This window comes from Sebastes umbrosus, chromosome 9 (assembly GCF_015220745.1).
Source record: "Sebastes umbrosus isolate fSebUmb1 chromosome 9, fSebUmb1.pri, whole genome shotgun sequence".
NCBI lineage: Eukaryota > Metazoa > Chordata > Actinopteri > Perciformes > Sebastidae > Sebastes > Sebastes umbrosus.
In genome coordinates this window covers 13,424,028-13,449,747 of record NC_051277.1, presented here as the reverse complement: position 1 = coordinate 13,449,747, position 25,720 = coordinate 13,424,028, and the positions used below count along the sequence as shown (strand labels likewise).

Here is a 25,720-nt window from a genome sequence, read left to right as displayed (position 1 = left end):
TATGAGACAAAAAACGGAAACATTGTTGTTGTTTTTTGTCAAGGAACCACATCGCTTCACTTTGCAAGGGTGGATCAACCTCATCACACAACCGACGCCACCTTTAAACACTGCAGTAATGCCAGCCGCCGTCTGAGTTTCGTTGCTCCTAAAGTAGTTTTCTTTTGTTAAGGTCTGCCTCTGAGGGAGGTAAAGGTACTGAATGATACATATACATATTTTCTTTCATGTTCTTTCTGTGTTCTTTTATGAACATGAATAAATAATAATATATTTAACATATTTTGGCACCTGTGGTGTGATGAGGTTGATCCAACCTTGCAAAGTGAAGCAATGTGGTTCCTTTACAAAAAAATACACAATTTTTCTGAGTGTTTTTCTTGCAAATTTTTGACTTTATAGTTTTTTTTCTCGGAAAATCTGAGTTTTTTCTCGGACTGTTACCCCCCTCCCACAGCTCTATAATTTAGATTTTTGTTTTCTTACCTACCCTGATACAGCGTCGTACTAAGGTCTATTATTCGTTGACTGCATGTTATGTGTTGCCTTCCCTTAGCGTATTGATGTGTTGATTGGTTATCCCTCTCCTATTGTTGGTCTGAAGGTACTACGCTATCTGCTGCCAGCCTCTGGTCTACCGGAACAAAATGACGCCCATGCGAGTCTCTCTGATGATCGGCGGCTGTTGGGTTATTCCCACCTTCATCTCCTTCCTGCCCATCATGCAGGGCTGGAACAGCATCGGCATCGACAACCTGGTGAGTCCTGTAGTGTGTGTGTTTTGGTTCTATGTGGAGGTGGAGCCAAAAATACTTTACATCTCCAGAGGAAATTAAAGTTTATGATTACACTACAAACTAACTATAAAACACTGCTGTTATTTGGAGATGGAGTTGCCGGGAGAGGAGAAATAGAAATAGAACAAAACGTGCTTTACATAAACATAAAAAAACAATTAGTGTCTGAGAAACAAATTGAGGATTTTGTATTGTTTACAAGATGGAGGAAATGCTTCTTGTGTTGCCATGGAAACAACATCAACACATCAGACACAAACAGACGGACAAGGCCACTGACACCACAGACATGGAGTCAAGCTGTTTCTTTATTTCCATCTGAAAATGTAAAGTATTTTAGGGATGAGTCAGAGCTAGGAGAGTCTTGTTTGTTCAGTGATGTTTGCTTAACATAAGATAGAAAACGGAAAGAGGGATGAGAAGAAATAATCTAGTATTGAAACTGAGACGTCACAGAAATAAAGTGTAAAAACATACAATTTGAAGGTCTTACAGAGGTTCACCCAACCTGGGGTCAGGATCAATCTGAGCGGGAAACAAGTTCGTAGAAGGTTCATTCTTGATCTTAGAAATGTCAGTTTCACACAAGGTCCACTACTTGTTGTTTCTGAAGCTTTCAGCCACATCTCATGGCCTTCCTCAGCAGATACAGTTGCTCAATTGCATCTCAATCCAGTGAGAAAGGTGGTAAGAAACATGTGAAATTCTGCAACACAAAGTTTTTTTTATACATTTATCCCCCTCTGGCCTCCAAGAATCCCTCAAATAAAACAATCCAAGAAAGAAAAATCTATTTTTAGTTGAACTGCTCATAACATCTCCACAGCAAAGTAATAACTTGGGGAGAGGGGTCACAAGATATTGATTTGTTTCAAAGGGTCACAAGCCATAAAAGTTGGAATTAGAATTCTAACAGCTGCTTCTTCCTCCTGATCATACAGAATAACAGAGGTTGAATGTAGAGAAAAAGGTACAGGGGTCCTTATTATTGCTCTAAAGAGCTCAATCTCTGCGACCTTTAATCAGAATCAGAAATACTTTATTGATCCCCGAGGGGAAATTGGGATGTTACAGTTGCTCTTATATGAAAGCATAAAGAATAGTAAGAAAATCGAAATAAAAGGGTATGTAACATGTAAATTGTGTACATAATGCTACAATATATAACACAATATATGTACAGATTAGGGCTGTCAATCGATTCAAATATTTAATTGCAATTAATCGCATGATTGTCCATAGTTAATTACGGTTAATCGCAAATTAATTGCACATTTTTATCTGTTCAAAATGTACCTTAAAGGAAGAAGTAAATTCAATTCACATATCTTAAGGTCAGAGGTCAAGGGACCCGTTAGAAAATGGCCTTGCCAGTTTTTCAATCGCCAATATTTAGCGCAAGTTTGGAGCGTTATTTAGCGTTCTTCCCGACAAGGTAACATGACATGGTCGGTACCAATGGATTCTTTAAGTTTTCTGGTTTCATGTGATACCAGTATCTTCTACTCACATTCAATTTTGTCCCCCATCCCTATAAAACATGACGTAACTGATCATATCGACGTTTGAAGGACATTTTGTTTGCAAAATCTTGAATGAAAAATCGGAGGAAATCAGTCACTAAAGATAAGATGACTGTTGTGAATGAAAATAAATCAATGGAAGGCAGAAAGAGGAGCGAGACAGACAGGTATGCAGACAAAGACAGCTGAGTGTGTGAGGAGAGAAAGAGAGAGAGAGAGACTCCCCAGTCACTGTTAACCTCGCTCGCCCCGGTCTGCCTTCATCTGCACGCCAGTGAAAGTTTCTTCCGAGCTGACTGTCAACAGGAGGACTGGCTGGCTCGTCTTTGGCAGCATTGGCAGTGACTCACACATCACACACATCTTTGCCTCCCTCTCTCTCTAACACACACACACACAAGTTTACAGCACAACAGCAGTCTAACTGTTAGTGTCGTGCTGCAGCGGTGGCAGCGTCTCTCTTCGGGTCTCATTAGAGCTGTTGAATATTCTGAGTAGCCAGTCAGTTCTGGCACAAACTGCCACAAAACTGAACAAAACAACCAGAACTCTGGAGGCACCAGAGACACACAAACAAGTCACTGTCTGTTTTTACTGGTATCTACTGTTCTTATGGCCTCCTGGAATACACTGTCAGCTCTGACTGGTCAGGGAGAAAAGAAATCACATCACATCACCAGAAGTCTGCTGGTGTTCAGTATTACTTTTGTATTTTGTAATTAGAATTGGGCACTATGATGACCGCTACCATGACATAAAATGTGTCAACTGAGATTTTCTCGTACCTTTTTGTGTAAGTAAGTAAGTACTATTTTGAGGAACTTGTACTTTACATGAGTATTTCTATTTTCTGCACCTTTAGGGCACAGTCACACATGCGTGAGAGCATGTGAGTGACCATCGTTGGGGCCAACCACACACACGTCTTTGCTTTTGGTTGAGGCTGCGACTTTGCCGGTCAAAGTTCACCAAAGTTCCACCCTATTCTTAGATGCAAAATTGCCTCGCCACTGGAAGCGAATCTTTTATTTGCCCTTTGCTTGCATAAAATGGAAATGAATGGGAGGCAAATATTCGCCAGCGTTAATTTTGCACGTGTGACCATACCCATATACTTCTACTCCACCGCAACTCAGAGTCCAATATTGTACTTTTTACTGCATTTATTCAATACCTTCAGTTCACTAGTTACTTTGCAGATTGAGATTAATGATATAAAGTATAAATAAATTATAATTTAAATAAAATACAATTCACAAGATACCCAACAGTATATTAGGTCATTAAGGTTAGCTCCACCTTTACCAGCTGCAACATTAAAGTGATGAACACATTAATGCATCAATATAATCTAATAATATATTGCACATTATTTTGAAATGGGTGATTCTGCATAATGAATACTTTTCTTTTTTTGAGTATGAAGTATATTTTGATGCTAATACTTTTATACTTTCACTTCAGGGACATTTTGAATGCAGGACTTTTACTGTAACAGAGTATTTCTACAGTACACTGTGGCTGTGGAATAATGACACCATCAGCGTTTAGATTGGTTCCCTTTAAGCCTTGCTTTCACTTTTTAATTCTGTCTGCCACTGGGTACGATCTCCCGGGAAAATTAACTCTCCATTTACGGCACAAAGGAAATGCGTTAACCATTACGCAACCAAAACAGGAAGAGGATTGATTTCCCCGGTAGCTTTTGTAACTATCCCCAGTTACCAGAGAGTATCACTGTCAGTTCTTACTATCCCCAGTAGCGGTAATGGCAGACGGTGGAACAACAAAAGTAACTGCGCAAAACAAAATGTCCTGTTTTTGTCACTCGTAGTAGGCACTGAGGAAAACGGAAAACAGTCTGGTTGTCTTTGCAACAGCGGCACCAACAATAACACCACTTGGAAATTCTAGTCGGGGGAAAGTTGTCTGTTTCCACTTTAAGTAAAGTACTTCTTCCACCACTAGAGCTTTTGCCAAACTGCTTATAAAGTGGTATTTCTCCATTTAATATCTCTATTATGGCAATATTAGATTCACAGAGTTTTTGCATTAGTTTGATAAAGAACTTTGATTTGTCAGGTGTTTTATCACCTGGATTAGTCAAAAGCAGACACCCACTTATCTTAATCCTATCTATTAACGGTCTCTTAATTGAATTTAGATATCACAATATAAAATGACACACTGTTTACAGATCGTATGATCAGATCATCAGATTATCACCCGCCCACTTGTGTTGTTGCTATGGTTACAGCTCTGATATTATCATGGGTGTTTGCTGCGAACATTTCTGAGCCTGCCAATTTGAGAGCCTATTTCTTATTGCGTTTATTTATTTATTTGTTTGGCAGAAGCTTTTAATTTATCTTGTCATCAAATAATCTAATATTATATAATGTTATGATCAAACCCATTAGTCAGTTTCTTTGTACTCAGCAGATTTATGTGCAGATAATGGGTTGACCTCGGCCTTCTTTTGCACAATTAACTATATAATTTACTGTTTGTGACAGAATAATAAAAATGTAATGGACCAAGTAAACATATTTTCACAGTTTATGTGGATATATGTTCATGTAAAAGCTGAATTACTCTCCATAATTGATTAAAATAAAAGACTATTTCAAAACATTGATTATCATAAAGATACAGAAAAATAAGCATTCTCGTTATAGGTTTTTAAAATCATAAAATAACTTGGATTAAAAAGCCTCATTCCTCGTTACAGTTTGTGTCTTCACATGCTCAGTTAATTAGCAGTCAGTTGACTTTAATAAGGTGTAAAGATGGTAGATTTTACCACATGCAGGGCTGTGGAGCTTCAAAGAGACTTGGAACAACATCCATATAATTTTTTTTCCTTAGATGATTCCCCAAAAATGTTATGGTGTCTTTAATGAAGGCAATCTTTTTCCACGGCTCAAAAGATTTAAGGGAGAATGAGTGCTTCCAAGGTGCCCTTTGGCAAGACTTAAGTAGAAAAATCCATATTTTTACAGAAAAGAAATATGATCACTGAGAGAGAGAGCTCTGTTAACTGAACCTGCATGAAGCACAGATACAAATATTTTCTCTTATTTACACTTATTCAACTCTTATCATTGTGTGCATTCATGCAGCCGGACACGTAACCTTAATGCTCACATGGAAACACTTAAACACGTCAGCCCATTCATGAAAACAACTTGAGTTTACGCACGAGGGAGCGCTTCCTACACGCAGAGATATGGATTGATCTCTGTATTATTCATCTGGGAGCCCCTAGCCGTAGTTTCCCCACAGAGATGAGACGATAGCGGAGGAAAAACCGGGATGGGACTTCACTGTGATTAATGGTGACGAGCAGAGCGTCCCTCTCCATTTCCCTCAGGAGCTGTGTCCCCCGCTTACTATGGAGACACAGCGGAGGAAAGCGTTGGTTTTTAAGTGGGTTGTTGTGAAGTCTGGAGGCGTTTCTTGGCGTATAGCGTGGCAGAGGTGTCCAGCAGCACACCGCGTGTGGCTACTTAAACTATGTGTTGTTCTCAAAGTTCCACTTTTTAGTTAATTAGATGTGATTGAGCAGACTGTTCTCATACACTTCGTTCGTAGCTATGCCTATGCAAAGTAATGCAAATGCATATAATTTGTATATAATCCATGTAATAGTGAGCCAGGACGGGTGACGTGGTATAAAGAGCGATAAAGTCCATGTATGGAGGAGGTAGTCGTGGATGGGTGAGTCTAAAAGCAGAGGACTTACACCCAGGAGATGGCTGTTTGTGTGCTGTGTGAAACCAAAAGTCAACATTTATTTATTTGTCACACAACTTCGTACTTAAGTAATGCCACTTGCATGGTTATTGCAACCCAAATGTTGACTTATTTGTCACAAAACTTCCATACTTTAGTAACACCGTTTCCATACTTACTTTAACCCAAACCATGATCTTCTCCTAAACTTAACCAAGTAGTTTTGTTACCTAAACACCGCAGGGTCTTGAGCAGGAGCACTGATTGCTTGAGTTGCTGGACATTCGTACGAAAACTCACGAAAAATAGCTCGAGGATATGAGCATATGTTGGATTGAGTCGAGTCATTTGTGCATGAATGCAATACTAATCAGTTTGGGAGCAACTGCATTTTTGTTTTAATTCCATCAAAGCATGAAATAACACTTTTTATTCATCCACTTCTGTCAGCTGAGAACCTGATAAGGTGGATCAGAACCAACCAAGTTACAAATTCATTCATTCATTCCTGTGGCAATAGCCCAACTTAACAAGCTGCGGTTTGGTGATGTGCAACACCGGGTCGGGAGGATGTTATGTTATTTTAACTCACAGACAGGGGAGTTTGCAATACATAGGAATTTGCAAAATATGTCATGATAATGGACTTTTGTTGTATTTCTTGTTCTGTGTTTTAATTGTGTCTATACTAAGTTTGTTGTTTATTGTGCTGTACCACACATTCTTTAAGTCTAAGAAAGTGCAGCACTCAATTACTTTCAGTGGTAACTGGTACTTCAACGTACTATATTTTCACTTTTTATAATAAGTAAGAATCATATTTGAGTCCAACAAGTCCTCATTCAAAATATCATTCACAAAATTGACTTAAATATATTAGCGTTTCCCAATCTGTCACTCCTATTATTATGGTACGGTTATGCTTTAGGTTATTAAACCTACATGGTTATGGCTGGGAAATGATTGTGAGCCCACCTAACCGCCAGACCCTTACTTTTTGCTGCATTAAAATAATGTAGTAATTACTTACAGTACATAGTTATAAGCTGTTTTTATAGAACGACAAAGTCCTTTTTAAATTAAATAGTTTTGTTTCCTGATTTGTAATGACCATTACAGCCTCAAAACATAGGCTTATAGACTTCTAGTCTTGATACGATGAAATGTCAGCATTGTTTTTATTGTTTTATTACGGTTGGTTTAATCACAGCTCCAGATGTTACAACAGGCTACTAACATAGACGTTTCATTGCTGCTGATTTTACATATGATGGTGCATGAAACAATACAACGGCAGTGTTTCTGAATCTTGACTCGAGGCGCTTCTCTAACCGTCCTCTCTGATGTGACTTCTTTTACCAGATTGAGCAGCGGCGCCACAGCGAGGGCAGCAACTCCACGTCCTGTGTCTTCATGGTGAACAAGCCATACGCCCTCACCTGCTCTGTGGTGGCCTTCTACATCCCTCTGGTCCTCATGGTGCTGGCCTACCAGAGGATCTACATCACGGCCCGCGCTCACGCCCTGCAGATCAGCATGCTGCAGCGGGCGGGAGGAGCCGGCGGGCCCGACTCCGCCGACCATCAGCGCAACCACCGCATGCGAACAGAGACTAAGGCAGCAAAGACTCTGTGCATCATTATGGGGTGTTTCTGCCTCTGCTGGGCGCCGTTCTTCATCACCAACGTGGTGGACCCCTTTATAGACTACACAGTGCCAGACAAGCTGTGGGCGGCCTGCCTGTGGCTGGGCTACATCAACTCCATGCTGAACCCCATCCTCTACGCCTTCCTCAACAAGTCCTTCCGCCGTGCCTTCCTCATCATCCTGTGCTGTGGGAGGAAGAGGTACCGCAGGCCGTCCATCCTGGCGTCCAACGCTCCCTGTACCGCCACGCAGATCAACGGCTCCACACATGTACTGAAGTAAGTTCTCTTAAATCATTTCAGTGTTCGGGTCTGGCTCCATGTTTATCAGGCATCAAACTGTTCTTTAAAGATTACAGAGGAAATTATAATAAAGAAAGCAAAGGTATATACCATATACCTTAGGTCATGTTGCGTGACGATCCATAGCAGTTTGTGTAGCGATGTTCCGATACCATTTTTCCCTTCCCGGTACCTGAACTTGTAGTATCGGCCAATACCGAGTCCCAATCAAATACCACACACGGCACATGTCAGAGCTTCAAAGGTCAGTTGTGAAGCTAATATCCTGCACATCTTTTAGCCTACATGAAATGTGTTGCCTCACTGTCTCGTATAATTTGGGGACGGCCGTTTCAGAGATATATTTGCGACAAAGCAAACTGTACCTTGGCTCCAAATGGTCCATTAAGCGGCAAAATCACACATTTTTGACAACCGAATCGGGTCGGTCGTCCAGAACAATGGATTCCACAATTTTGTTGGTTAATCTTTGGCGAAGTCGTCATGCTATTTTGCGTGATGCGTCTTCAAATGCCGTTTTACTACTTACTGGATTTTCCACTGTGAAATATTGCCAAATGGCTGACATTTGCCCCGCTCTGAATACCATTACCATTACACTCTCCACCGCACTGTTGTTGTTTGCTATCGTCACGTGACACCCTACCTGCAATCAGTTATTGAATGAAGTACTCTATTGGTATCGGTATCACTTTAAAGGTGCTGGCATCGTCATTTTTTGTAACGATACCCATCCCTACTATTAATGTAGTAAAGTCATGTTGTCCTGTGTTGTTTATTTTTGCAGTTTTTGTGTCGAAAAGGTCATATATGTTGCTTTTACGTCACACTATTGGGTTGAAAGTAACATATTGTACAACACACAAAGAGCAACATCATATTAGGGCAAGTCTTGTCATTTTGAACATACAATATTCCTTGAAAACAATCATGATTTGTTTTCAGTTGTGTTAGAGATGACTTTATCTCTGTAAATACCCTCCCAGTCCTACTTATTACTGTTTCTAAACATAGAACACATGTTTCACAGAGATAAGAGGCTGACGTTTAACATGTTCTTCTTAGCGGCCTATTGCTTACTTAATCTTCATTTTTTCTCCCTGCGTCTGGATAGGACGATCGTATCTGTAGTCAATAATGATGAATGATGCACAGCAGCTTATGATTCACAGAATCCTTGTTAATGCTCGGAAGGTTAAATAATCACACATACGTTACATTATATCTAGTATAATGTAGTATCTGACATGTATGAATAATCTATATTATCATAGAAGTAGGGATAACCCTGTGACCCCACTATAGGAAGCAGAGCTTGTCTTCTCTTCCACCAACACACGCCTGCATCTCTCTTTCCTCTTTGCACTACAGCGGTGCTCCCATGTTGATAAGAGTATTAAATACATGACAAATCTCCCTTTAAGGTACATTTTGAACAGAAATGTGTGATTAATTTGCGATTAATCACAATTAACCATGGACAATCATACAGCATTTAAATAAAGTGTGGAACCAGTCGGAGACACTCTGAGACTTTAAGTCAAGGTATTGTACCTCTGCTTCCTCTGACCTTAAGGCCTTATGTTTATGACATAAGAGGCCTTTTTAACATAGAACAAAAGGTTTCATTTGAACTTATTATGTTAATTTTTACACCAAAACCACAAAGTTCAAAGTTTTACAAAGTGTCCTCCATAAGACACACATTCATTATGGCTGGCAGCCTTTTTCTTTGTGAATCAGTCACTTTCAGTAACCTTTTCTGCAAAGGGCCTTTTTCTTACTTTCTCATCCAGCGCACCTGATAAAGGTCAGAGATGACTTAACTTCCCTTCAGAAGGAACAGTGCCTTCGAGACTTTAGACGGCGACAATGAGAATTCACACACCTGCAAATTACATTTTCCCCACATACAGAGACATTGTTATGAATTAAGTTATTAATGATCTCTCCTTTTTATATACTCTAGGCCATAAAACTGTAGATGTAGTCATTGTAAAAGCTGCACTACTACCACATGTTATATTATTTGGTTCCAACAGGAACTGGACATATCTAGATCTTTATATCTGCTATACTGTCCAGTGAAAACAAAATGATCTGGCAGAAATGTTCTTAGATAGAAAGCCAATTTAAAAGCACATATAAAATGCTTGGAAAGAGATTTTATCAAGTAGCATTTAGTACATGAACCTCTTGCACACTGGTGCTGCAGATCCTTCGAGACTCGTGTTTGAGCTCCAGAATGAATTTGTTTGAGTGATTTGACTCTGTGTGAAAAACCGACGTCTGCCAGCTGTCCTAATATCGAGGTGAAAATGTACCATTTTCTTTCAAAGTGGTGTTGACGTCCTGAGACATTATGGAGCTGGAGCTCATTGTAAGAAATCAATGAGTGTGTTTATAACAACGCAGAAGCCCTGACCAATTATGTGTCCACTCTGCCGACAGTTCGCACAACATTTTCATTCCCTCTCTGACATTTCTGGAAAACCTCCAGAGAGTTGTTACTGAGGATTGAAAGCAAGCTATTAATGTGAGCCTGTCCATATGGAAGTCATCTGTACACTCATTATTTTACTCAGAAGTGAGAACTGCTAAAATAAAATCATAATTATTCACAGAGGAGTAGTAATACAAGGAGACCACCAGTGATTTCTAATATTTCAAAGGTTGCCGGTGTTTTTAATCCTTAAATGCACTGCAAATTACCAACTAGATTTAACCAAAAACAGATGTGATCTTATATTAGGCCAGGGTCAATGGCATTTCACCAATGTGGCAGCAAGATTTCTAATTTTTCATTCTTTTTTTACATGCTCTTTCAGGTTGAAATTAGATTAGAGGAGTGATAAAAAGGAACCCTAGTGTTTTGCTCACATTGCTTTTACTTACTTGTTTGAGGTCTCTAATACAATACTGTTAAATACTGTATGTGGAAATACATGTTTTTCTTTTCTTTTGAACTTTTTAAAACCAGGTGGCAACCTCCGGGTCTGAAAAGCGAAGCCAATGCTGAAGTGTTTTAAACTTGCATTCTTTCTAACAGCCAGCAGGGGGCGACTCCTCTGGTTGCAAAAAGAAGTTTGATTGTATAGAAGTCTATGAGAAAATGAGCCTACTTCTCACTTGATTTATTACCTCAGTAAACATTGTAAACATGAGTTTATGGTCTCAATCGCTAGTTTCAAGTCTTCTTCAATACAGCTGATGATTGATGTTCATTTAGTAAATTATGGTCCCATTTAGAGTCAAATAGATCATAAAGCTGGGGATGCTTTAGGGCGTAGCTACCTTGTGATTGACAGGTCGCTACCACGGCGATGTCCAGTCTGGGAGTTGTCCGTGTTTTCGTCTTAGAACTTTAACTCTTTCACAGTGTGTTTTCAGTTCATGAAAGTTAATTATAACATTTTGGTTGTCTAAAAATGTTTTCAGCATTTGGTTGCACTTAGCATCAAAACCACAGTCCACAAACCAATGTGTGACATCACATCTTCTTATATACAGTCTATGGTTAAAACCCAATATGTAGAAAGGTTTTAAAGTGTTAACCTTCCCTTTCCCATAAATTTGGCTTGCACATTTGATGAATGTGACAAAATCCAGAACTGAAATATTTCATGTTTTATATGTTATATGGGCTGCACAAACAAATATATATTATTAGCCAAAAAGTCACTTATTTGTAGTTACATGTATAGCTGTTAAAGAGGACCCCAGACAGAACATTAGGGTTAATAATTAATTTAAAAAGTAGCATAGGTAGTATTTTGGGTGCAAATTCAGGGGGCTCATCTAGGTGTTTTGTACTCCGTAGTGGAAAGGAGTTATACCTCTGACATAATAGACAATATACAGTATAACCTTTGACGAATTGCTTTATTAACAGCAACAGACATCAAAACTGTAACCAAAGTCAGATGCATGAGCACAGGTACGGGTGTGGCATGTTTTCCTGTTGCTCTGACTCATATTTTTCATCACTGTTATTATTTTAACTGCTGAGTTTATCGATCTATTAGATGGTATTGTTATCATACATCTTGGTGTACAAAGTGGTTCAGATTTTGAATAGTTTTGAGCAAAATAAAATATTTGTTCAAGGACTCAGAATTTTGACTACAGAGTAAATGAAGCTCTTTGCAGGAAATGTGTTAGACACTAATGGCGTTCAATATCCCCCACTGACTGCCATCATTAGCTACAGTGCAGGTTATGAGTTTTCAACAAAAGTAATACCACGCTCTACATAATGAGTCATTAGAAGTTGGGTTTCCTACCTGGTAGGAACATTTCTGAATGTTATTACTTGTGCAATTTATCAACTAGGAACAGTTGACTGTAATGTTGTGCTTTATATAAGATAGGAGTTAGATACTATATATGTTCCTGCCCACTTGCTCATTACATCTGCTAGTGAGCTATTGATAGGAACTCCACAGTGCGCTGACACCTCTGGACGTCAGAGGTTTGTGGCTATATGCTGGAAGACATCTGTCGGGGGTCGTTCACATGTTGCATCTTAACACCTGGAAAATCCCAGCCGTGTTGCTTTCATCCTTTTATCCAATGTGCTTGGGAGGTTGCGCTCCTGTCGTGCCTGACGTTACTAAGCAAACAAAACCTGCACACTGCAATGACGATGATGAAGTTATTCTTACCAAATGTGTTTGTGCCTGACATCAGCAATGTAATTATCAAGTCAGCTGAGCTCAAAATAAACTGCAAAGTGGTGAGTATTAACTACAGTTAATTTCAGATGGCCACGCCTCACCGTGCACAAAACTCTAAAAACACCACCAGAAAACTGTCACCATAGCTGTGAGATTTCAACTCTGATTCATGCAGGTTTTAACTATCAACTGGAAGTGTTACGCGTGACTTCTTAGTGACATTTATTTGTAGCTGGAATGACGAAAGATGCGTTTGGCTGGATATAAATCTAGCCACAAGCCCTGCTCTCTGCTGGTCTGAGTTAATTTAAATCACTTTCTACCATCTCCTCTTTTCAACTGATAGACTCAGACAGGAATTAGTGAGGTAATCAGATTGTGGTAATGAGCTGTCAGTTTGTTGTATTTGTTGTCTTCATTAACGGCTGTGGAGTTTCTGTGCTGCAGAGATCACATGTCAATCAGAACAGTGCGGGCGGGACGTATAGCATCTTCCATTTAATTCCTTTTAATTGTTTATTTCCCTCTGATGACGCCTTTAAACAGAGCAGCAGAGGTGGAGGTTCCTCGCTCAGGGACAGCCATGGAAGCAGAAAAGAGCATCAGCCTCCTATTCAGTGTTTAACAGGCAGCGCTGCATCCCACCGGGGAATTTTTTACGGGCACGACCCTGTTTTATATAACCTTTATCCCACGGTCCATTACAGCGAGGCCATTCAGCCTGACCGAGGGCTTCGGCATTGGCTCGGGTAATGGCTTTTAAAATGCCAGGGGTATGTCAGCTCCGCCTTTCACCGGTTCAGTACATGAAAAGCTCAGGAGCGAGACCCAAGGTGGGATTAATGCATGTCTCAGTCGCACACACTGTATTGAATTCAGGTCATTATCCGAGGGAAGTGACGGCTGGTATTTCTCCTCATCCGTTTTTTTACAAGTTAAACAGGTATGATCTCTTACTGCGAGGGGTCAGGCTGTGTGTGGGCAAGCAACTAAAAATACAACCACACTACGTCACTCAATTTAACTAACACAATGTCTGCACAAGGACATGCAGTTACCGCGGCTCATTCGGCTGCTATTCTGGGAAACGGTCCAGTTATAGAACATTCACGCTGCTCGCTCAATTTACACAGATTGGAGTTTGTTCGTGTTTGACCCTCTGTGGCCTCTGAGCTAATCATCGGCCGTAGAAAGGTCGGATGTCCCCCCCTGAGGAATAAAAGACCATGACTCACTTGTGTCTTTGACACTTTCTCCTACAAATGTGGGTGATGAGGCCTATTGTTGCTGTTCTTTGTACAACTGTGAATGCGATCGAAACAGCCGGAGAGTCTGGAGGCAAAATGAGATACCTGGCATCTGAGGAAAATAAAGTATTCTAAACAGATTTCATCGCACCGCATAAAAAGCAATTATGGGGCTTTTCAGATGATAGTAGATGACAGATGTAACAATGCTGAGCTAAGAGGAGCAACTTTTTGTCACTACAGCTCAAGAATAGAGGCATCCCAACATTTTTCATTCAATTTCATCACTCTGTCGTTAACATATGAATAGATTACGGACTTCATAAATTCAGGTGTAAATAGATTTTTCTCTAAAAGTGTTCATTGAATTGTTGATATTCCATTTAATAAAAAGATGAAAATATATTAACGCAAAACTGAGGCAATATAATTTGAATTAACAAATAATCAAACAAATGAAAACACTGTTCAGTTCAGCATAAACAATCATTCTCTTTGGACCCATCTGTCAAACATCATCATTTTGAGAGCCAGTTATCACTACACAACAGCTATTATTACCATAGTTGGGCCTTAGCGCCCCATTTCATACAAGAACCCAAGTTAAAATGCCAGCTACGTTCACAGCAGCATTATCATGTACTCCAATATTATCTTATACCAAACAGGCTGAACTGATTTTTTAATGAATGAACATAAAAACAGGAGAATAAGATGGAAAATACAGCACACACACTTCATAAATACATATGATCACTGTAAATTATTTCCAGGATTTCACGAGATTTAACTGTACTATTTCACAATAAATTACACTATTATCACTTCACAGGATTTAACTGTGATATTTCACTATACTGTACTCAGAATTTTATTGTGAAATTAATGCAGGAAGGTCTATTACAGAAGAAATTAGAGTTTCTTGTGTGATCACTCGTAGAATAATTCTACAACAGCATACTGCTATACTAATCTGATGGGTATTTTCCTGTAAAATCACAATTCAATTCTATAATACTACAGCAACATACTGCTATATCACAGTAATTTGATACCATAACTGACTGTGAAGTCACAGTATATAGCTGTCATTTTACTATAATTTACTGTACAAATGTCACAGTAACTTGCTGTGAAAGTAATGCAACTAGTAGCCAGTAATTTACTGTGAACATACAGTCAAATATTATACAGAATACATATAAGTGCATAGCATAAGATGGGAAATAAAACCCACTGAATAATAACAATAATATTAAAATCAGTACCCATATTTGCAGCATACACACATCAACAAACACTGCAGCAGCATCCAGTCGTTTCTATGTTCTTTTCTTTTTTATATCAGTGGTGGAGGTTTTTATTTTTAAGATGAAAACTCAGGAAGTATTTTGCCTCGAGTGCACTCTCTACCAATCGGCGCCGAGGTCCCCGGGTCTCTGAAATGAAAACACATCGTGAATCAGCCCCGACCACCTGTGGATGTGTCTGCATGTGCAGAATATGAAAGAGAAGCTGCTGCAAACTTATTAAAAAAAAGTTTCACCGAACCATGAAAGAGTTTTGGAGAAATAAGCTGTTACTTCACGTTGCTCAAGGGCAACTTGGTAATGAGCTTGTTTCCATCAGCCTGTGATTGACAAGCAGTCACAGTGAAGCCCACGTTACCGTCTTTAAAAAGTTATGAATACAGTTTGGATAAGTTATACAACTTTTTACAGAACTTTTTTTCCACACTGAAACTTTGTGGCTTCTTCCTGATATGCAAATCAAGATGCTTCAAGCAGAGGTTTTTGAAATACTGGATACTTTAGTGTTTCCCATCTGATGGTTTAATTTCTGGACTATAAATACATTTGATTACCGACCATGGTATAAGCGGAATAACAACCTCCACAGTGTGACTTCTCGGGTATTATACCCATACTTGCCCACCCTCCCGATTTTCCCGGGAGACTCCCAGTCACAATTCTCCCGTATTTCTCCCAATTTATGACACATCAAAAGCAAATAATTGTGACATTTTCACAATAAAAAGTTGTTGTGATACTTGAACACTGTAAAAATACAAGACAATAAAGATACAATATCATCAACAAAAAGTCCCATCTGCGCTGTGTGACTGACAGGTGAAGGTGAAACAAACGCAGTAAAAAAAAGATGCATTACTGTTGACCGCAGTGAAGCAAAGTTAAAGCTGATGTAAATCAGACTGTTATCTAGAAGAAAAGAGACGTTGAGTGTGAAGAGCATCTGTTTGGTTATTACACAGGTTGAATATAATGTATCAGCCAGATAACAGTGGCCAAGTAAAGTATGACATAATACCTTTATCCTCCAAGGCATATTAATACACTCCATTATACACACACACACACATAGCAGCTGTGAGCCCGCTGAGTGTTTATAGTCTCATCGGAGTCATTTATCGGAAGCCTGTCGGTGCCGAGAGAACAAACTCTATTCAAGAAGCAATTCCTCACTGCCAGAGGAGACGAGAGGAGAGGAGAGGAGAGTTTGAACGAAGGGAAGGTGGAGGAGAAAGGAAGAAGGAAGGGGTGAAGAGGGACAGGAGAGAAAAGGAAGAAGGACAGGAGAGGAGAAGAATAAAATCAATGCAGCATAGTATCACAATATTTTGCATGACAATATTGTATCGATAGACGGACGTCAAGTATCGGTCTTTAACTATATAAACTATTAACCTCTTAACAATCCGCCGACCTTCCTGTATTTTGTCTTCCAGAGGTTGTAGCGGGCTCAGCCTTAAAGCTATAGAGTGAAGATACTTAATTTAAAACTAGAAAACCAAGGGAATCAATTGGTACCAACCATGTCATGTTACCTTTTCGGGAAGTGGGTTTAAATAACGCTCCAAAGTTACGCAAAATTTTGGCGAGGAAAAACTGGCATGGCCATTTTTCGCCCAGGAGACTGCTGATTGTGTCCCATGTGAGTCACGTAACGTCCGTACTTAAGTAACGCCACTACCACGGTCTTTTCCTAAACTTAACCAAGTAGTTTTGTTGCGTAAACCTAACCAAGTACTTTCCTGTAAAGTCAGACATTGACACGTGTTGCTTGACATTTGTAGGAAAATGCACAAAAAAACGAGGACTAACTTTTCATTAGATGTCATACGAACCGTTGCATGAGGATACTTGTTTTGATACACAATTGTAAATCTGTTGTAAGCATATTAACCATCTAGAGTTGAACATGTAAGAGGAAAAGTGCAGCACGTGGCCTAAAGTAAAAAAAAAAATGAACAGGTGCTTTGTGATGGAAATGTGTTCAACAAGGAGCAAAAGATTAGTATCTTATTGTTGTGATTGTTTACAAAATTGTTCCTGGCATCCAAAATACTCAAAAGGACTTAAAACCTTGACCAAAACAATACAAGTGGAACTGAAACTAAATAAATAATGTCCAAACTCGCACGAAAAATGAGGAATAACTTTTCGTAAGATATCATACGAACTGTTGTATGAGGATACGTGAAGAAAGAACAGGTAGGAGAAAAGGGAAAGAAGAAGAGAAGACAGGAGATTGAGAAAGGAGGGGAAATAAGAGGCAAGGAAAGACAGAAGGATATAAGAGGAAAAGTAAAGATTAAAGAAATAAATGACTTTTATTAGAGGAGAAGAGAAAAAGAAGAAAACGAGGAGAAAGGAATGGGAATGGAGGATGAGATGAAAGGAAAAAAGACTGTAAAGACAAAAGCAAAGGAGAGGAAGAAGAGGCAAAAAAGGTATAAAAGTAGAGAGAAGGGGTAAAGAATGGAGAGAGAGATTGGAAAATAAAGAAGCAAATAAAAACAGAAGAGAGGGAAAGGAAATGAGACGGAGAGAAGAAAAAGAGAGCGGTGTTTGTCAGAGATTTTATATTTATACTGGATCTTTCCATCTCCTGCTCTGTAAATGACAGTCAACATGATTTATGTCACAGTGTTTTAAAGCCTTGACTTAATAGACCACTTCCATCATTCCTGACGTGCTGCTGTACCGTATGAAGGCTTGCACCTCCTGCAGTGAGCAGAGAAAACACACTCTCTTTCACTGTGGACTCATGTAGATGGTATGCTTACTGAAGGGTTTTGTTACAGACGATCTGCAATAAAACACTCAGGTGGTTAAACACACACAGCAGTAAAGTGATCTCAACTGTGCTGAACAGTGGGGGAAAAAAAATCACTTTAAAATAGTGTTTAAAGACGAGCTAAATTCTCCTCATGATACTACAGATTTGTCTATATTTTACTGTTTTTCAAAAGATGTGACAGCATTTCTTTTATAGATGCATCATTATATGATATCCTTTCTTTCTCTCTATGATTTTAAGGGTTCTTCTGCTTCTTTTTGTAGTTCTCTAATGATGTGGTTTGCTTTCTAAAAACACACAAGCGCAGATACATCAGCATTCAATCTCTCTCTCTGTGACAGACACGCACCGAAACGCTCCGCACTTCAATTAAAAGTTAATTGTCTTTTCAGATGGAATCAATTTAGCACTTTAGCATCTTGCACTGGATGGAAAATTAGCTCATTTAATTATATCTTGTCATCTCATTAGGAGAGACATTATTTCCGTGTGACTAATGGATTTGATAGGTGCAGCTGAGTGTGTTACAGTGTGTAGCGTTCCATATCTGAGCTCCTTCAATCAAAGAGTCAAAGTTTCCTAAATGGAGATATGATGAGGTTTATTCACATTTCTGATGAGGAAGTGGGTTACTGTGGCAGCAGAGACATATGTGGAGGATAAAAAGGGACCAGCTGAAGGTACTAAACAATATGAATATAATATTTAAGGTGGTATCGGTGCATCCCTAATATATATTAATGAGTCATAGCTGTGTGATAAAAGCCTTGTAACAACATACATCTGTTTATACAAGTGATGATTTTTACTTTTATTGTGACATTATCCAAGAGGCTTGGTGGAGATCATTTTACAGTTTTATATCTGTGGTTTTGTAGTTATACTACTAAAACAGAAGATCAGAGATGCATCTTAGGCAGTAGGCGATTTGTTAAACTTTAAGAAGGGACAGACCTGGTTTGTTTTGTTCACCCACGACTAGTGAACTGCACCATGAACGACTCTTTTGTTCCTGTATATTAGCTACTGTAGTTGTATAGTTTAAAGAATATCCAAAATGAAACTGACAGAAGGGCGGGACTCAGAGAAAAAGTCACAATTACAAATACTTCAGCACCACGGACAGCACCATGGATTTATCAATACACAGCACAGTGAGGCTGCTGATACTTCAGAGCCACGGTCGGTGCTCACACCTCCGTCAGGTAAAGGCATAACATATCTGCACTATCTGCTACTAGGGGTTGAGAGGGAGGCAGGTTAACATGAGTCATGGTCATTTTGATCCTTTTGCTAACAAGGCAGGTGGCATCCCACCTCATCCCCCTCAAATTGCCGACCAGGACAAACACACTGATATTCAGCTTTACAGGGAGGATGGATAAAAACTGCTTTCCTAAATGGAAATAGAAATAAAAAAAATAGAAAAGTGGATATAAAACCACAAAGATTAGTTCCAGCAGCCAAACATTGATCTTTATTTCCCTGCTTTTATTAAACTTTGAACATTTTTTAAAATGTCTATTATATTGTCTATTGTAAGGAACACTTGCAAATTGAATGTAGTAATATGAAATCTAAAGTACTTACTAGTGAGTTAAAATGCCTATTATTTTTAAATAGATTTTCCTCTTTCAATGTGGCGTCAATTCCTCAAAATCAAACAGCCGAGGCTCGTCTCTACGATCGCCATTTTGTACCAATGTTCAGCAGTTACACGGGCAGAAATCCATCATCGATGAAGCACAGAGACCAATTTGCTACAGCCACAAGACACTGAGTTTTGAGTAAAACAGCATGTGTTTGTGTGGTGGGAAATCACCAAGTGAGGACGCGGTAGATGAGGCTGGTTGATTGGAAGTGGTTTCACCAAAAAGTAAATGATACGCTCCATCTGAAATAAAAATGATCAGCAGTTGATGAGCTCTCTCTCTCTCTCTCTCTCTCTCTCTCTCTCTCTCTCTCTCTCTCTCTCTCTCTCTCTCTCTCTCTCTCTCTCTGGAAGTTTTAAGCACTCAGACGGTCTGACGTGCTTTAGGGATGTAGAAAATGTTATCACACTCAGCAGGTTGGGTTTGTCCTGGCGGAACAAACAGCAGCCTCTCTTCATTATTCACTGAGTCCTCTCCAGCTGTGAATATTACCTTTGGCTGAAAATATACAGCTGCTGCTCAGCCTCCTGCTGCTCTGTTTGTTCTGGAGGCTGGAGGAGAGTCGGTCAACATTCACAGACATAATACTGTACATACACAGATACATACAGTATATAGAGCTTAGGGACACACACACACAAACAAAATATTGGGTAATGCTGGTGTGTTATTCTGTCTGAAGATACTATACAAGTCGCTGCAATATATTCATACAAAATATGTTAGACAGCTTCGTACATCACTCCCAAGGCTAATAAAAGAAGAAACTAAACAATTCATAGTGAAGTCAGCACACTGACACACTGACAGCTGTTGTTGCCTGTTGGACTTGAGTTTGCCATGTTATGATTTGAGCATATTTTTTATGTTAAATGCAGTACCTGTGAGGGTTTCTGGTCAATATTTGTCATTGTTTTGTGTTAATTGATTTCCAATAATAAATATGTACATGCTTTTGTATAAAGCAGCATATTTGTCCACCTCCATGTTGATTAGAGTATTAAATAATTGACAAATCTCACTTTAAGGTACATTTTGAACAGATAAAAAAGTGAGATTAATCGTGATTAAATATTCGAATCTATTGACATCCCTAATATGAAACAGATGTTCCTTTTTGTCCTTTTTTCTCCTCTTATATTCCCTCTTCCTCTTTAACCCTCACCATTTTCTTTGTCTTTCCCACACTCCTATTTCTCCTCCTTGTCTACATCTCTTCTCATAAATATGTTTGTTTTCATCTCTGCATCATATTTCCACCAGCTTTCAGTGTGTGTGTGGCATCTCTATGTTGACCTGAAGCAATACCACACACACACACACACACACACACACTGTCGCCACTCATTGGTGTGTGTGTGTGTGTGTTTGTTAACTTTATGTGCCTGTGTGTGTATTCATATGCAGAGGAGATAAAAAGAGAAGGAGATAACAGGTGTGTGTTTGTCGGAGAGGAAGAGAAACGATGGAATGTGTTTATTTGCATTTTCATTCCAGTGTCCATATTTGTGTCTGCATCAGTGTGTGTGTGTGTGTGTGTGTGTGTGTGTGTCTGGACTGCATTGTCTAGCGGATATAAACAAAATCAAACAGAGAAATCCTAACAGGAAGCCGTGCTTTCAGGCCGCCGGGTTAAATGCTGCTATGATGCTGTCAGCTGCATTCGACCACAAGCTCACAACAAACAACTGCAGCTAACACTCCACACATGCTCACTATCTGGCTCTACGTCCACAGTATGAAATACTGAGCTGAGTAGAAAACTTATATAAAAAAACGTAGTCCAATGTATTGTTCATGCCCAAAAAAGGATTTCCCTCTACTTACTCTAACCAAAAATAGACCCGTACTGACCCAAAGAATTTAATCCCAAAACAAAGTTTTGGAAACTGTACATTTCCCAACCCCAACATTAATTTTGTCTTTTGTGTACAAATATAGTAAATGGTTTTGATTTCACTTCATTATATATTTTTCTTAAATTTCCATATTTCCTTGACAAATGTTCCCGTTGTTGTTTATTGTTTATTTAAGGATCCCTATAAGAAGCACATGGGTATGCCTCTTCCTGGGGTCCTGAACATAGAAATACAATACAGACCATTACATAGAATAGGAGTAGAATGGACATTACCATTCAAATCAATGTAGCAGGATGGTCTGTATAAACTAAACCAACTTGCGGCAAGTCGCGGACTCACTGCGGTGAGGTTTTGCAGTAACAACTAAAAGAATCAGTGAAGTTGTAACATTACGAAGCACAGAGAGCCAGAGTAAAAGAGTAAAATTGAACACTTTGATATTGACGGATGACAACTTTGTTTGCAATCAGTGTCACATTAAAGCATGATGGAGCTATCTAACTTGAAGACAGCTGGCTTGTTAGATAGCTTGATAATTCTGTTCTGTCATCTAGTTAGAGTCTAAGTGTGAGGGATACTCCTGTATACCACTGTTTGACTGTTGGATCAATCAATCAGACAAATATGAAAACTGTTGGTCGCTTTTTGAATATCAGTTCACTTTAATTCCACTGCTTTCACAGCAGCCAGTTTAAAAAAAAGAAGAAAATGCCACGAAGGTGCAGCCTGGTATTTTGAAAGGGCTGTTCATTTATTACAGGTTTGAATGGTTTCCATAGCAGCAGGTGTCACTGGGTGCAAAGTAAGCGAGCTGTGTGAACCACAGGGTTATACTAATATTGTGTGCAGTGTGGAATAGATCATTTGATGCTGTTTTATAACCCTTGTTGTCTTATTTATTTAATTTAATACTTGTCATAAAGTTCAGAGTTAAATATATGTGACTATATAGGCGACGTAAACATATGCTCAAATGCATCTGCATACAAACATATCTAAATATGTCATGTACACGTGCTTACGTCCATACAAATACATGCTTGTACCTATATGAAATTACAAATACACACAGTCATATACAGTACATGCACATATCCCTCAGTAAACTGGCTGCTCTCTCCATGTTGAGCAAATCGAGATAATCCTCCAGCCATGACTCCCTTAAGAAGCAAGCTGGCTTTCTCTCATTCCAGTTGAGAAGTATCAATCTCTTAACCTGTAAGGCAACCTAATGTCCAAAGGAGTACAATCATAGGACAACTATCAGGCTTTGGGCAAAACCTCAACTATGAGTTGCGCAGTTTGCCGCAAGTTTGAGAGCAAAGTGGATAAAACTTGACAATTAACTTTAGTCCTTGCTGTTATTTGATAACTATAGGGGCTTTGACTTTGGGCAAGTAGATTTCTGACCCCAAAAAAAAAACATTAAATGAACCCTGAAGTTGTTTTTGACTTTTGACTTTAGACAGTAGTTAGACTATCAGCTTTTTAGATGAGACATTTGTTGACTATGTAGGAATGCTGGGTAGGCCTCCCTGTAGTTTTTTATTTTTAGTGGCTGATATCACAGCTTGTTTCCTCCGTCTGTGACAGCTCCTCTCACTCAGTCTTTGATTTGTCAGCCTGTCTCTCTCTCTCTCTCTCTCTCTCTCTCTCTCTCTGTCCACTAACGAGCTGTTCAGTTCCTCGCTTCCTGCTAAAGTCTGGCAGGGTTTCTTCAGTCTCATGTCTCGTTATGTCCACATGACTGACTCCGCGTCCCCATCAAAAGCAGACAGATCGGGGTAGAGCTCATTAAATGTCAGACCACCAGGCCGCTGACGGAGTGTTTTGATATGGGTATGATTTGACTGCATGTGTGTGTGATAGTGTGTGAAAAAGAGGGACGGTGACTGATTCGCCATGGTGATATGAAAACAGTGTGTACTTAATGTGTATGAGTCAGTATCTTGTTCATTTTTCCTTCGCTGGCAGCTGCTCACTAAATGTTTTGATCGATGCGTCGGTTCGTCCAAACCTCTGGTCCAGCTCATGATTTCATGATATAATTGTCATGAAATTTCACCATCCTCAGAGTGCTTTAGTTGATATATTTGTATGGTGCCCCCGTCAGATGGACTTTTCTTTTATCAGCATTTTGATCCATGACAAGATATCTCGACACTACTGTCCAGGTTGAGGTTAAATTGTGCATGTATATTCATGATCCTAGAGAATGAAGCCTTCCACTTTGGGTTCTCCATGAGCTTCTGTGCACACAAGATTATCTAATAAAAGCTGATTGCCGTCAGATTTACTGACCACATTCATGCTCCTTGATTTTAATGACCCTCGTGACTTTTGCTGCAGTGCCACCCTGAGGACAAACTTTACATTTTTAAGCTCCAACCCTCGGTTCACACTTCCGGCCTCAAACACTGGAGACGTAAGAGTGTGCCCTTCATTGTGATTTGATAACCCGTTCTCACTCCCAAATCGTCAAATACCACAGCTTGGTCAGTGGTCCTCTGCATCTGATACCGACGCACTGAGGCAACCTTTAGTGTCTGTATGAGACGCACCGGACGTAGTATAAAGAGCGAGAAAGTCCATGTAGGGCGACTGGGAAGGAAGGATGGACGGGTCAAACAACTTTCACCCAAGAGACCACTGTTTGTGTCCCGTGTGAAGCCAAGTCAACATTGACTTATTTTACTGTAGGCAGTACATAAGGGGTTTACATTATAGTTAACGGAACGCCTGGTGCGTTTCATACCGGCGCTGAGGTGTGCACCAGTATACACTGGTAATGCTAAACACGCTCACAAGCTTTAGGGTGGTTGTATGTGTGAACATTAGAATAACATTGAAGAGTATCTCGCTGTTTGTGTGCATTGTTTTAGCCCATATATGACAAAGATTCATATATTTTGATAAACTTTGATGCTCGTAGTTTTTACATACATATACAGACACACACACACAAAAGTCTTGTCTTGCCTGCTGTCTGATGGGTCGTCTGGGTGTAAACTAACCTTGTTTTTCCCTTTCTCTCTCTCTCCCTCCCTCTCTCTCCCTTCTTCCTCACCTCCCTTTGTTTCTTCCCACCTGTTGCTCCTCTACTTTCTTTTTCCTTTTTTTTTCCTCATATTTCCTTCCTTTCCCTCTTACCTTTTATGCTCTCTTCCTCCCATTTTACTTCCCCACACATGTATTCCCTTCCTCTTTTTTTTCTTCCTACATTTTCCTTCTAATTCCCTTCATTCCTTCATTAATTGTCTTGATTATCCACTTTGTTTTAACCGCATCCCTTATTTGTCTTTTTTCCAATTTTCTTCCTTCCTCTTCACTTAATTTCATCCCTCTGTCTCTTCTTGGTGTTTATTGTTTCTCTCCTTCCCCCTCTTTTCCTTATTATTGTTCCACCCTTCTCATTTCCTCTTCCCTTATTCATCTCCTGTTTGCCTCAATTTTTTCTACTTTCTTTCTATCCATTATCTAATCTGTATATCCTTTACTGTTTCTTCCTCTTCTCGTTCTTCCTTTCTCTACCCTTTCATTTCTCCTCCTCCTCCTCCACCTCCTCCTGTGTCTCCAGCGGCTGCTCCTCTGCCTCCAAGCTGCTGCTCTGGTTCTGCAACACCAGGCCAGTGCCTGTCTAGCTGCTGTATGTGTAGGGCGTCTCAAGGCTCTATCAAGTGAGTCTGCAGCCTCAAACACTCACACAGGAAAACACACACAAACACAAACACACCCACTGAGGTCAGATGTTTCAGGTCTTAGCAGGGGTGCACATCTAGAAATGTTTCATCTGCATTAATATCGAAAAATGACACCTCCACAACGTCCTACAATGCCTTGATGACGCTAATGCAGCGTTAAATTAACTCGTTTAAATACAAAAGAACATAATTTCAATCTTGTTTCTCTGAGAAAATGAGGCATTTGCTTTCTTACAGCCTCTGTGTGCAGGAACTTTTTGTGATCACAGCATCTTTCAAAATATTCTGACGGTATGAGTTCTTGTTTGTGAAAAAGAAGACAATCCCTATGAAAATTGGTGCCGACTACATTGGGGCAAAGTCTGCATGTGGTGGCTTTAAATCTGTTCTGATATGTCAAATCTTAACCTTTTTACAGTTGTACAGGGTGAATTTCAATAACCAAAAACATACAAAAATGGGAAAAATGTGGGGTTT

General features: G+C 39.5%; 1 protein-coding gene across 1 annotated transcript in view; it reads left to right on the top strand.

The window, feature by feature from the left end:
• The window catches only part of htr4 (5-hydroxytryptamine receptor 4), a 132,826-nt gene extending 107,539 nt beyond the window's left edge, over positions 1–25,287 (top strand). Inside the window, exons 5-7 of the mRNA XM_037779210.1 lie at positions 605–758; positions 7,418–7,980; positions 25,120–25,287. Of these exons, the coding sequence (XP_037635138.1) occupies positions 605–758; positions 7,418–7,980; positions 25,120–25,183 (781 nt within the window). The 3' untranslated portion in view covers positions 25,184–25,287. The remainder of the gene's footprint in view (positions 1–604; positions 759–7,417; positions 7,981–25,119) is intronic.
• Positions 25,288–25,720: the final 433 nt, after the last annotated feature.